The 13,862-nt window shown below is 34.1% G+C and overlaps 1 protein-coding gene across 6 annotated transcripts in view; it reads right to left on the bottom strand.

The window, feature by feature from the left end:
* Positions 1–13,462, bottom strand: part of Cep97 (centrosomal protein 97kDa) — a 170,753-nt gene extending 157,291 nt beyond the window's left edge. For 4 of the 6 annotated variants that reach the window (XM_069820845.1, XM_069820846.1, XM_069820847.1 and 1 more), the window contains exons 1-4: positions 13,366–13,462; positions 12,017–12,168; positions 4,460–4,618; positions 4,220–4,321 (exon numbers count right to left, since the gene is read on the bottom strand). In XM_069820845.1, coding sequence (XP_069676946.1) covers positions 4,220–4,321; positions 4,460–4,618; positions 12,017–12,168; positions 13,366–13,378 — 426 coding nt within the window. In that variant the 5' untranslated portion in view covers positions 13,379–13,462. Of the gene's footprint in view, positions 1–4,219; positions 4,322–4,459; positions 4,619–12,016; positions 12,169–13,227; positions 13,342–13,361 lie in introns of those variants that run through there. The other 2 variants (XM_069820850.1, XM_069820849.1) reach the window with 2 other exon arrangements.
* Positions 13,463–13,862: the final 400 nt, after the last annotated feature.

The following is a 13,862-nucleotide window of genomic DNA, read 5'->3' as shown; positions in this document are numbered from 1 at the left end:
CTGATTTCGCATCTTCAATCCTGAATGGGAACAGCAATTCTTCTTCGTTTTGCCTGAACATGCAGCCGCAAAACCAACATATTTAATACGCACTCTGAAAGTGAGAATTTAAAGCGTTATTTCAACAGTAATCATTCCATTTACAATTTCCACTTGACAGTGACACAACAAACTGGAAGGGTCAACAGTTGAAAGCTTCCTTAGGGCTCGGACAACAATGCATGAGACGAGTTAGCACAGAACAAGAGAAAGAATATAGGCGTCTCAGAGAGAAAGGAAGCAAAGGAGGAAGGGAGAGAGGGAGAGGGGGAATGAGAGAGGAAAAAAGAGGAATGTAGAGAGGGGGAGGGAGGGAGAGAGACTTGACAGTATCATTGCCCATTAATTTATAAACTATGTGACATGGCTTGGAGAATTGACATGTTTAAAACAAGTTTTAAACACAAATTTAAATCTATATGATGATATTACTATATATTTTTAAGTCAACAAAATTATATGTTAAGTTTATCATTTATTTCTTCAACAATGTTTAAAACTATAACATTAAAACATTTTTTTTTTAAGTTATTTCTCTCGTTTTCTGGTTGTTTTATTTTATCCTAATTGTTTACAATATAAAATCATGTTTGTCTTCTATTCCGACCTTTATAAAATGTACAGTTTATAAATTTACAGTGGTACTCCTGACTTTATGAAGCCAAACTTTGACTTTTTCCAAACATTATTATCAATAAGGAACTTTTGTATAATATACAGAGCAAACAGTCTGAATGCTGATATCTGCATACAGGCCTACTGCCTAAAGCAGGTTTTATTATATTTATAAGAAATCCACTGAAAATAATTTTAAGATGCTTTTATAAAATGATCTAGTCTTTTTTTACTTTTCTACAAACTCAGCTTAAAATTTCAAATGAAAAACTGAACTATAAAATAAAAGTTGAAAAGTACATCACAGAGTACCAATTTTTTGTGTTGTACCACTGAGTTATTAAACCACCAAACACCATTTCTACTTCATGAAATGTTTTAGTTGTTGAGTGCATGAAAACACACGCAAGTAGAGCAGACTTCGCTGTGGTACAAATGATCACGATCACTTGCTCACTAATTGATACTCGATAGTGATATTATAAGAAAACAGAAATCTGGATATTGATTGGAAATGTTACTTTGTGTTTCTGTTGTGTGGTACAAATAATAAACAGTAAATCCAATGTAATCGTTGTTTTAATTATGCTATCTATTTATGGAAGTGAAATTCTGATGATAAGGATCCTCCATTAAAAAAAATGTGTTCATTAAAAGGTGGGAAAATATGTATAATTGACTTGTTACCACGCAGAGTAATCCCTCTTAAGTTCACATTCATTCATTCATTCATTCATTCATAGTGTTCTGCCCAAGGGCTGGTCTTTCACTGCAAACTCATCATTCTCCAATCTTTCCTATTTTCTGCCTTCCTCTTTGTCTCCTCATATGATCCAGATATCTTAATGTCATCTATCATCTGATATCTTCTTCTGCCCCAAACTCTTCTCCTGTTCACCATTCTTTCCAGTGCATTCTTCAGAAGCCAGTTTCTTCTCAACCAGTGACCCAGCCAATTCCTTTTCCTTTTTCTGATCAGTTTCAGCATCATTCTTTCTTCATCCACTTTTTCCAACACAGCTTCATTTCTTATTCTGTCTGTCCATTTCACACGTTCCATCCTTCTCCATATCCACATTTCAAATGCTTCTAGTCATTTCTCTTTTCTTCATCGTAATGTCCATGTTTCTGCCCCATACAATGCTACACTCCACACAAAGCACTTCATTAGTCTGTTCCTTAATTCTTTCCCCAGAGATCTGCAGAAGATGCTTTTTCTATTAAAAGCCTCCTCTGCCATTGCTATGAACCACAAATGATCAAAGAGAAGAAATAGGTGCTCGCACCACTGTTTTAGTGAAATCAGAATTACAAGTTTGTACCAATTCAAAACTGGATTGTCAAGCATTTTTATAATGGTGTAAAAAATGATTTCTCACTGTTAATACATGCTAGATCTTCAGAGAAATATAAGCAATTGAACTGAGGTAAATTTAAAAATATTCTTTTTTTATGAAACTCGCCATTAAGTTTCATAATTCTTTTTTCCAGTTAGTAGGACATTAATTTTATGAATAACCTTATATAGTTTAATAAACAGCATTATAAATTTAAAATGTCTAAAATGCCAGTTTTCCAAATTTTTCTTAAAAAATCTGGTAACCCTAAATATAAAACATGTTTTATATTAAAAGAAAAACTTGTCAGCTTTAGCCTTTTCAATAGTTACAAGATAAATCAACTCAAAATATCAAGGTGTACCACATTCATGAAATTTCAAATATAAAAGATGGGAGAGTCTCAATGTACAAAATATAATTCCTGAGTATCTAAGAAAAAGTGCAGTTCCATCCTTATGATTACTCACAGGGCATGACTGTCAAAACACTTGAACAAAATTGAAATTGTTTCTTCACCACTTTGTCCATTGTGCATTCTTCAGAAAGAAATGGCTCAGCCCTTTTCCTCTAAACCCACTGTGTATGAGAAATACTGGAGAGCAAGCGAGTTAATGGCTTTATTGCCAAGAACTCAGCAGTAGTTAATGACAACAAAAACAACATATTTTAAGAATGCACTATTTCATGACACTGTTTAAAACAATATAAAAAAAACAGTTTAAAACAAAAAGAAACAGGTTCTTTATTTTTTTTAATAAAACTGTTTCTTTGCCAACCCTAATGACTGGCTACACATAGGACATGAAACTTTATGTGAGGAAAAGACAAAGACCAAATAGCTAACTATATGACAGCAACACATGCTCCTGTAAAGGAACCGACATGAAGAGCACAAGGACGAGGACATATACATGGATAACTTTTTCTCATCCCCTGACTTGTTTAGTGACTTGTTAAAGGATGTGTCCTGTCAAAAGGGCAGGAACGACAGAAAAGTTGGACACAGAATGACTTAACACACTTGACTGGAAGGACAAACAAGACAATGTTTCAGTTTTGACAAACACACATAATGCATCAACAGAGGATAATTTTTTTATGATGAACATGGTAATGCTCTGAAACCGGTAATAGTTGAAGACAAGAACAGACATATGGGATATAAATAGATAAATATGACAGAATGGCTAGCTCATATTCATCAGTAGACAGGCTTGGAAATGGACAAAGAAACTTTTATTCCATTTTACAGACTTGAAAATAATGAATAGCTATTTACTTCTGCCATCTACAAGACGAAATATGATACACAGACTTACGACATGCGTGAATTGGTGAAATGTGTTGGCAAGGAACTATGCTCCAAACCTCAAGTAGGAAGACCAGTTGCAGCAGCTATAGAGGTTGTTCGCTTGGAGACAAAAGAAAGAAAACACTGGCCAACTGTTTCAACCACCCAAATGGACTGCCGTGCTTATTATGCACATGACAAAAAAAAAAAAACAACGAATACAGACAAAGTGTGAAAAATGTGGCAACTTTGTACATTGGGAGTTTTAAAGACTATCCTACGAAACTGAAGTTGTAGATGGCCAGTGTAAGGGCTGGGGTTGAGAACACCTAGGCAGAAATCATCATCACATCATAGTACATAGGCATATGCACATTCACATTAATACTCATATTAAATAATAAGACAGCATTAAATTTCTTTACTCTAAATATAGCATGAATTGAAGGGATGTTTACTCAATATTTTCTCATTACACACCACCGAATGTGTAACAATACTACCAAATAGATATAATTTCTAAATTATACATTTATTTATATTTAAGATCAAATGAAAGTCAATTGGACAAAATTTTCTGTCTTGGTCAAGACGATGGACAGATTTATCCACCTAAGAGTTGAAGGTTTAAATAAAAAATATTGTTTAGATCTGTGTATTTATCATGGCAGTCTACACTGTACATCTCACACTTCCAGTAAAATAGTGCCATAACTCGAAAACTGTGATTTGTAAAGATAGCTATTTCCTAGTAAAATACTGCTGTAAAAATATTTTAATAACCAGGTACTAAAGCCTTTGATAATTTACTATTTTATTATTAGAATTTCATACCTTCAACCAGTAAAACAGTGTCGGAAAAAAATTACGAAAGAAATATGTGATTTTTGACATACGACAGTATTTTACTGGGAGTGCAATCTATTCTCCTTACCTTTAGGTTCTTTAAGTGCGACAGGTCAGATACATGCACAATGCTATTTTCAGAAAGATCCAGATGCTCCAAATTAATATTAGTGTTAAGATGTTCAATAGTCTGTAAAAAAAAAAATCTTACATTACAAAATGAAGTCAAATACATAATGTTCCAAATACTTGCAGTATATATTGAGACATACCAGTCCTACAATTATGACAGTATACATATAAATGAGTATGTGAATTCGTAAGTTACCTTAATATTATTAGCTGCCAGGCAAAGCCATTTCAAATGCACGAGATCCTTCAGTCCTTCAATGGTCAGAATACTGTTGTGAGACAAGTTCAATGTTGTAAGACCATGTAATCGAGCAACACCATACATCCGCAGTAACTGGTTGTGAGTTACAGACAGCTACAACACCATAAAATATTATTACAGGGTGATATATGTGCACATATTTCAAAATATACAGAAAATGATGTGGTCACAAGTGTAGGTGATTTAGAAAAAAGGTTTCTGGATAAAAAACATATCATCATTTAAAAAAAAAAACACACAAACACACACACACACACAAAAAACACACACACACACACATATATATACACGACTTATCTCAGATTTTTGAACATACAATGAATAAGTAATTGGGTTATAAATTTCACCCATTAACTGACTAGTAATGATTATATTTATCTCGAATTATATGACTAATGTCTACTTTTCTTAAAGGACAAAATGAAGACTTTCACGTTATAGTAGCATTTCGTATAAAAATACTTTCATACTGCCTAAAAAGGCCTACTTTATTATTCTTTTGTTTCTTCTTCGAGAAATTCATACCTTCTAAACACAGTTACTTCAAAGTTCATAAGGACTTATGGCACTTTCGTTGTTCCACACTACCACTTTTTTTTTCAAACTAAGGCATTAGTTTGGAATTCAATGAATAGTTTTACACTGATTTTGTAAAATAATATTGCGTGTATTATTTAAAAAAAAGTCTGCAATTTTATTATTGTATTTTGGTGGCATAGATTTTTGTATTTGATAGATATTTGAGAAAAAAATTAGAGTTTATAACTTAAATAATTTTTTTTTTTGTGTAAATTGAAATTTATATATCGTGGATGTAACTTCCTTTTCATAATATATTAATTATATTATTTTAACATATTTTTATTTCCACTGAAACTGTTGAAATATGAATCGGCAACAAGCAAGAACTCAGCCAATTAAAAACAATGATAGGTTTAGCAATGGCAAGGTCTATAGATTATGTGTGGCTCATGAGTGGTTTGGTAATATACAGAACGACCTGCGGCCCAAATGAGTTTGACACATCTCCTAATGTTTAGTTTATTTTATCACTCCTGGCTGATGTTTATGTTATCATTCATGTATAGCTCTTACTGTGTATGTGTCAAGACGCATGGAATGAGGGAAAAAGAGAAAGAGATCACCACGTGAAAGCTGCATGGCTAGTGAATTCCCATAACTCTGAAATTAGCTGTGTTAGTCTGTCTGATAGCCAGCAGTAAAAGAATGCGAGTGGCAACTAAAAATAAGTGCAGTTTTTTTGCAATAGTTACATATTCAGTGCGTGAATATGTACACATTTTGAAAACATACATAGAGTAAAAGAAATCTTTCGATGTAAAATTCCTAGCAGCAAAAAACAACACTACATTTAGTGAATAGGTTTAATGAAACAGGTTCTGTGAATAAGTGATGTGAATTACCGCACATGAGGAACACTTCCAGCAACTACTGTATGGATAGTGAGAACCGAATGTTATTAATGTAACATAGTACCTACATAAGTTTTAATCTGGCAAAGCACCATGAGTTTGTAGGTGCAAGCAGTAGTAGCAGTAGAGGGTAATATGCCACTGATAAGCCAAAAGAGACACTCGGAACATTCACAGAGACTAAACTTTACTACAATACACAGGAGTTCATTTTATATATATACTCGTCATTAACAGCATTTTATTAACTATGTTGAGGCATCCCAAATAAAATGATCTGTACATGTGTATGATCATGTCCAATATCATTTTCGCTATCATGTCTAACAATGACATAGTTTTTTTTACTACTTTTCATTTAAAATGTATTTCTTTTGTTAACTTCTATATCTGATTAGAAAGACAATTTTTGGGCTGTTAAATGTAAGATTTACTAAAGGGTGCAATTCTGAAAAGAAGGACAATCCTTTAGAACATGAGTCCTGACTTATGTCATCTTTGTTTTCGATTATTTGGTCCAGGGTGCATGCATTCTTTGTTGAGAATCAATCGACAATTTGCAGCACAAATTAAAGAAATAGGGCTAACTTAACTTCAGTGCACTGAAATACATTGCCCTGGACCAACTAACAGAAATTAATAGAATACAAGGAAAAATATTTCAGTGCTGGCTTATCTCCTCATATGTTAGGGACCCATGTTCTAAAGCAGAGGTTCCCAACCTTCTGAGTGTCACAGACCCCTTAAAGTTCATATTTCATTTCGGTGGACCCCCTAATATAGTTACAAAATTTAGGCCATAAACTAGGGATGGGCAAAAATAACAAGTTATTTTCATGCAGTTAACCAGTTAAGTATCGGTTATTTTTCTTGCCGGTTTAATCTGATAACCGGTTATTTTCCTCAACAACCAAATGACCGGTTACTTTTAAAAATACACTACATAGAATCAATGCATTTTAAGTTCATCTCAAGTTTAATGTCAGTTGAACATCGTTATTTTTATTATATTGCTCTGTATGTAATTAACCCCACATACAAATTGTCTCGTTGGGCATTCCTAGATGGAGTATGGATTACTGATTTACTTACTTCATCTGTCCATAGATGGCAAAATGAAATTCGACTTCGAATCAATGTCAACAACATAATGCCTATCTTTATCGCAGACTTTGTGTGATTGGCTTATTATATATATCTGCGGGTATTGGAGCATTTCAAACATCGAGAAACTTTCTTTTTAATTGCATAGGTTATTGATATTTTGGTAAAAACTTAATACGGCGAACGCTAAGCTCCGCCCACGACCCCTTTCCACTTTTCCCCTTCTAGCTCATCAGACACTCTACGTGATAGGCTAGTGTTGTGTCGAATGCACATTTCATGTGGGTGGGGATAACTTCCCCTACTGGCGTTCGCCGTATTACGTTTTCGCCGATATTTTATATCATTGTCCCATTAGGTCTCTAGCTTCCCAACAGCGATCACTTTCACAGATGGACTTCAGAGATTGGCATTGTCGTAGATGTTTTCTGTCCATACGAGGAGAAACTTTGAATTCAGTATTTATTGGTTATAGCAGAATAGATTGCCCGTGGAAATGTATCATAATCAAGATTATTATTGTAAAAATTATGCAGTTTGTGTTTTTATTTATCTTACCTAAAATCTCAAATGTTAATGAAGTAATTAACTAAATTCAATTTCGTAATCCTTTATTATTTTGTGCATGTCAATTGCAAATTGTTCCTTAATTTTCTTTTTTTTTTTTTTTTTTTTTTGCAAATACTCTCTCATTTTGTTTTCCTGACAAATTTGCTGACTTTATAATGTTAAAAAAAAAATAACCAGTTATTTTTGATCGGTTAAATGCTTTCAGGTTAAATTAATGTTTAAATAACCGGTTATTTTCGAATAATCTCCCATCCCTGCCATAAACATCTTCTACTCAATATTTTCATAAGTAGTGAATTAAACATCCTACAATCGGCCTGGGTAGCACAATTGGTATAGCGCTGGCCTTCTGTGCTCGAGGTTGCGGGTTCGATCCCGGCCCAGGTCGGTGGCATTTAAGTGTGCTTAAAGGCTCATGTCAGTAGATTTACTCGCATGTAAAAGAACTCCTAGGGGACAAAATTCCGGCACACCGGCGATGCTGATATAGCATCAGCAGTTGTGAGCATCATTAAATAAACCATAATTTAATTTTAATTTAAACATCCTACATAAATTGGTGTTTACCTCTGATTGGGGTTCTCGCTGATATGTACATTTATTATCAGGTAGTACATCTCACTTGACGATATGTGTCAGAGGAAGAACAACTGAAGGAGTGAGAATGAGATAATCCACACTTTTAACAAAAACAGTTTTTTGTCAAGTTCATTTCTTACAAATATAGGGGAGCTATTACTACAATATTACACAATTTACTCAACAAATAACATAAGTATAAGCTGAAGAAATTATGATACCGCACCTAATAGCAAAGCATTCAAACCTGTCTTTGGAAAGTTGACTAAACAAAAATAATGGTAGCGATATTAAATATAATTTGAAAATACATATAATATACAAAGATATTTTACATTTTACCACGTTTTTCTGAGAAAAATTAACTTGGTTTTAAGACTTAACATTATATTATCAACCACTGGTATTACCTGCAACTGTCGGTTTTGAGACGTCTAGGGAATCATGTAGGACTATTTTCAAAAAACTACAAATAATGCCCATGGCTTGTCAGTATATCTTTTCATTAATAGTCTTCCTCGTATGTAATCGTGAAAACTTTGTAACTAATTCAACAGTTCATAGCATCGGCAAGTCTATCATGCTATCAAAAAGGAGTGCGTTATATGGCAGTAAAAATTTTTAATAGCCTCCCTATCAATATAAAAAATGAAACTCAAAACATAAAATTATTTAGGGCCAAATTAAAGAAGTACCTAATTTCTCACGCCTTCTATTCTGTAGGTGAATTCATGACATTCAATAACACTTCATGAAATTGATACTAAAACTATGTGTTGTACTAGTAGACTATATTGTAAATCTCGTCTGTATATATTTCATCTAGACTGTGACTATAAATTAAGATTTTATAATAGTATTAAGTTTTTTTACTTGTTCCATATTCTAGCTGTAAGCATGTATGAATACCATGGAATGTTAATAAATGCAATACAATACAATTACTCTTAAGATGCAAGTTTAACTCAACATTAAAGTTACTTTTATATATGTATTCTTCAAGAACACCAAAACAGAATGTAGGCCTACACTAGACATAATTATAATGATGTAAATGATATTTAAGTGTTGCATTGGAATTCGAAAAACATCGTGCATGCAACCAAGATTACACCAGGATCGTTGTAGGAAACAAGTTTTCAATCTAAAAACAGAATATAATTCTAACAGCTTCTCTTCTTCTTTGAAGGACAAATTATTTTTTTTCACTGAGGGGTTCTGACCCAATTTTTTTTTCAATTGTAGAAAGCAAATATTTCTTTAACTTTAATGTTTATGAATCAAAGATGTTCTTTATATTTTCAAAGATACTGGACAAGATTACAGGTGGTGTGACAGCTCTTTGCCGTCACAGGCCCGAATTGTGACAGCTCCAGAAAAAATTGCTGTGATAGATAACAGTGATTTTGTCACTGTGTGACTTTTGTGTTCAGATGATTCTTCGCAATTGTGGGGCTCTCTTTCCTGTCTGTACATTTCCAAGCCATCTAGAACTCAATATCACTGCCATCTACTTATCTCTGAACAAACCACGAGGAATACCCATGTCTCTCAACACAAGCCACAGATGTTAATGTTTATCGCTCTTCTACATACTGAATTGATATGCCGGAGCCGTGTCTTATATCAACAATATTGATTAACAGAACATGTATACTGAAAATAAAATATGCTCTGAGCTGTTATCGCGATGTGTGGGTGCTTATATTCATCCAAGAATGTTCATGAAAGATTAACTGAATCATTCGTGGAACAAGAGAGCGCGTGCATAGTTTCAGTATCAAAGAGTTGCCCGACGTTAACCTTTTCATTGAGGCAAAAACTGATTAGAACTCAGTTATGTTGTCCTTCAAGTTAATCTTCTGACTTGCAACTGCCCAGACTCTGGAGCTGTCACAAATACATCTGCCTCCATTGCTGTGAGACACATATCTGGCAGAGATGGCAATTTCATTTCTCAGAACTGTGATTTTGGAACTGCAGTCACAGTCACAACCAGTGACAAACCTATTTGTGACAAAATCACAAGTCTTCAAATCACAACCCATCCACCACTATATTAAAGTTCTTCATCATTTGTTGCTAGGAAGTAACTTAGGATGGGAAATCTATCGAATTTTCGATTGACAACTGCGAGACCACAAGTTTAATATCTTTATAGTTGCTTCAATCTTATCCTGAACAGTGAGAATTTAAAACTAAAAATATCAGTCACGTAGGCAAGAAAACTCTTCTCAGGTGATCTCACTCCTGTTAAACTCAAATGTATTTGAGACAAGTGAAAAAATATTCGAACAAGCTAAGAACACATATCTCGTGTCCTCGAACCCCTTTCAAATCACTTGTGGATCACCTGGACCACATGTTGGGAACCGTTGTTCTAAAGGATCAAGTATATTATTCAAGGCATCCAAGTTCTTCCTCCAATGCAGTTGCCTCCACATGAATTCATTCTCATGTAACAGTTACACTCCACTTGTAACTTGTAATGAACTCGTCCTACATCTCGTGCATGTCAAGTTCATACAACGTGTTAATGCCCTCCAAACTGGCACATGGGCAATTCTATACAACATGAGTCCCATACTTGCGTACTCTTGCACTCATAAGAACAACAGCCTTGCTGTGATGCTCATGTGCCAGTTTGGAGGGGATTGATGTTGAATGAGCTTCACATGCCCGAGATTGACGAGTCCACTATAAATTATAGGAGAAATGTATGTAATCTATTTAATTCTTTCTATTCTTTGGTCAGAACAATATAAATAATGCATTGAAGCTAAGTATTTAATTTGTGCCTCAAATTTTCGACTAAATCCCAACAAAGAATGCATGCATCCTGGGCCAAATAATCGAAAACTGATGGTGATGTAAGCACGGGACCCATGTTCTAAAGGATTTCCACCAATCCCCTCCAAACCAACACATGCGCATTACGAACGGCAAGGCTACTGTTCTTGTGGGTGCAAAAAGTGCTTAAGTACAGAACCCATGTTCTAAAGTGTTGTCGTGCAGCATGTACATCATGGACGGCGAGGCTGCTCTTCTTATCAGTGCAAGAAGTAAGCAAGTTCTATAGAATTATCATAAAACTGGTAAATTTAAAATACAATTCACTCATGTATTTATATAAATATAGTTTTTTTTATTAAATAGACCTAGTATTGGTACTTAATTTCAGTAATCTTATTTAAAGTACTAAAATTAGGTAATGCATATGTCACGCATCTACATGCGTTTCTTTTTAGGATCCAAACTTCTAAAATGAACTTTAAAGATAATTAGCCTCATTCAAATGACTCTTTAACAAAATATAAAATAATACGTAAATATAGGGGCTATTGTGAAGTATGCGTCACCCAAATGCTTGCTGCTTACTAGATCGTTGTCCTGTTCACCTTCCGTTGCCAACTTTACAAAACAATATTTTACCACATCTTTCACTAATCACTAAGGTTAGGTTACGTTAGGTTAGGTTAGTTATATTTACGTGCTTCCTACACTTTCCCCCTATTTTTATTCCTCTAAAACACTATTCAAACCTCCAACTCCTCTAATGTTTCACGGGTTTTTAGGTCATCTGCATCACCAGGATTCATGCATTATTTCAACATTTTTCCGGCAAGTTTATCAATATAATTTCATTATTTTTATAATCCTCGTTCTACAAACTACTATTCATGAAAAAAAACACTATTTGACAATTCTTTCTATTTTAAATCGCGAGTTGCATGTCCTTCATAATCTCCGAAACATGTAATTTCACAATGTTGTTAAAAAGATGAACAGACTAACACAAACTCACCTTTTTCAAGATAGGATAAGAGTCTATATTATCCCATCTCTGAAGGTCATTGTTATCTAGAATAAGGGTTGTCACTACTTGTGAATCATGAGGTTGCGCCTTGCATAATTTCTTCAGTCCCTGCGCAGTGAGATCTAACGTATCATGTAGCTCTGCAATTTGAAATCAGTAATAGGCCTATATAAAATCTTTTCTGATAAAATTGTTCAATTTATATCATTCTTACATACATTATATAAAACATCCAGTGGACAAGGTAGAGTATCCACTGGCCACTGAACGAATATTGCAGACTTTTATTACTGCCAATGTGGCGCTATCAACCAATTTTCAATACTTTTATTACAGCCACAAAAAATTTTAATTCTTATTGTACTACATATATGGAATTATTACTATTGCATTAACATATTTAATATATCACAAAATATACACTGAACGAAGTAAATGTAATTATCAAAGTCGCCATATTTTCTTCCAGGAATTACAATCCGCTTCCACTAGATAGCTACTGACACGAGTAGCTGGGTCGGCAATACATGCAAACGAAATGATACTGAATGTGAGGAATGTAACTACAGGTGTGTAGTATTATGTGACAGGTTAGGCTAGATTAGGTATGTATGTATTATATGACACGTTAGGTTTGATAAGGTGTGTAGTATTATGATCGAAGTTAGGTTAGGTTTGATTAGGTATGTAGTATTATTACTATGTTGTTGATACCGAAACCCACTATTACATTAATGAAATATCGCCGTATTCTTCATTCGCACACGACAATTTTCGTATATAAGTAGGGTACGTATTTAGGGCGGGTTGAGTAAGCTTACAGCTCTCCCAGTGATCACATCAATTTCTACTATTCAATACTACAAATCCAACGTATTTTATCAAGTTCCTATAGTGGCTGGGACATAAGTAACCTTCAATCAGTAATCCGTATACTGAAATTTTCCCGAAAACGTTAGCAAATATAACTGACATCGATGACATCACCGAGAATCACAGACAGGTTAGGTTTGGTTTGTTAGGTTTTGGTAGGCTTACCAATAGCCTGAACAAACCAAACCTAATCTGTCACTGATCATCGATGTGTCCATTATACTGAACAACGTCTTCTACCGAATTACCAACAATTACAATAATTGATTCACGAAACTTTTTAGCTTTGCTCTTAATATCTATACAAAGCGTTGCTTGCAAAATACCGATGTAACTGTTCAATAACACGTATAATAATATAGTACAGCAGCAATTCAAAGATAAAGTATTTTCACAACAGTGCTATCTGCTCCTAAAAATAAGAAGAACTTCACAATTTCAATAAGTTATGTAAACTTACACACCTTCGGCCGCCATGATTTACATTCGCAGCGAATAGCAGCAGCGTTGCAACTTAAATCTGTCAAACTGTTGCTTGCGTTGTGTATAGGTATACAGCGTACACACTTAGCGAACGAACAACGAACGAATGATGAAGCAAAACTTCGTTGTTCGTTCGCTGTACGCGACGTACAAATCATCAGCAAATTGTCAGAAAACGTTCACATTCGCTGATTGTCCGCTATAAAGGCAGACGAAAATATAATTATAGCAAGTGCAGGCCTGTTTCAATTAGATAAGATAGTTTTCATTTTCAGATTGGTCCACCTACATTGGCGTCTATGATAATTTGTAAGTATTTGTAAGTATGGAGAGGGATTTTGTTAGTAATTCATTTTGTCTCTGATGCTTTTTAAAATGGGGAAAAGACGTGACAATAACTTGAAGAAACAGAGTTTTTTTGCGAAAAGTTCTCGAATTGAAAGGTCAACTATTTCATTATATTCGTAACTTTCTTGCA

Source organism: Periplaneta americana, chromosome 3, assembly GCF_040183065.1.
Source record: "Periplaneta americana isolate PAMFEO1 chromosome 3, P.americana_PAMFEO1_priV1, whole genome shotgun sequence".
NCBI lineage: Eukaryota > Metazoa > Arthropoda > Insecta > Blattodea > Blattidae > Periplaneta > Periplaneta americana.
The sequence above is the reverse complement of the archived record's forward strand: the minus strand, read 5'-3'. Positions and strand labels throughout refer to the sequence as shown.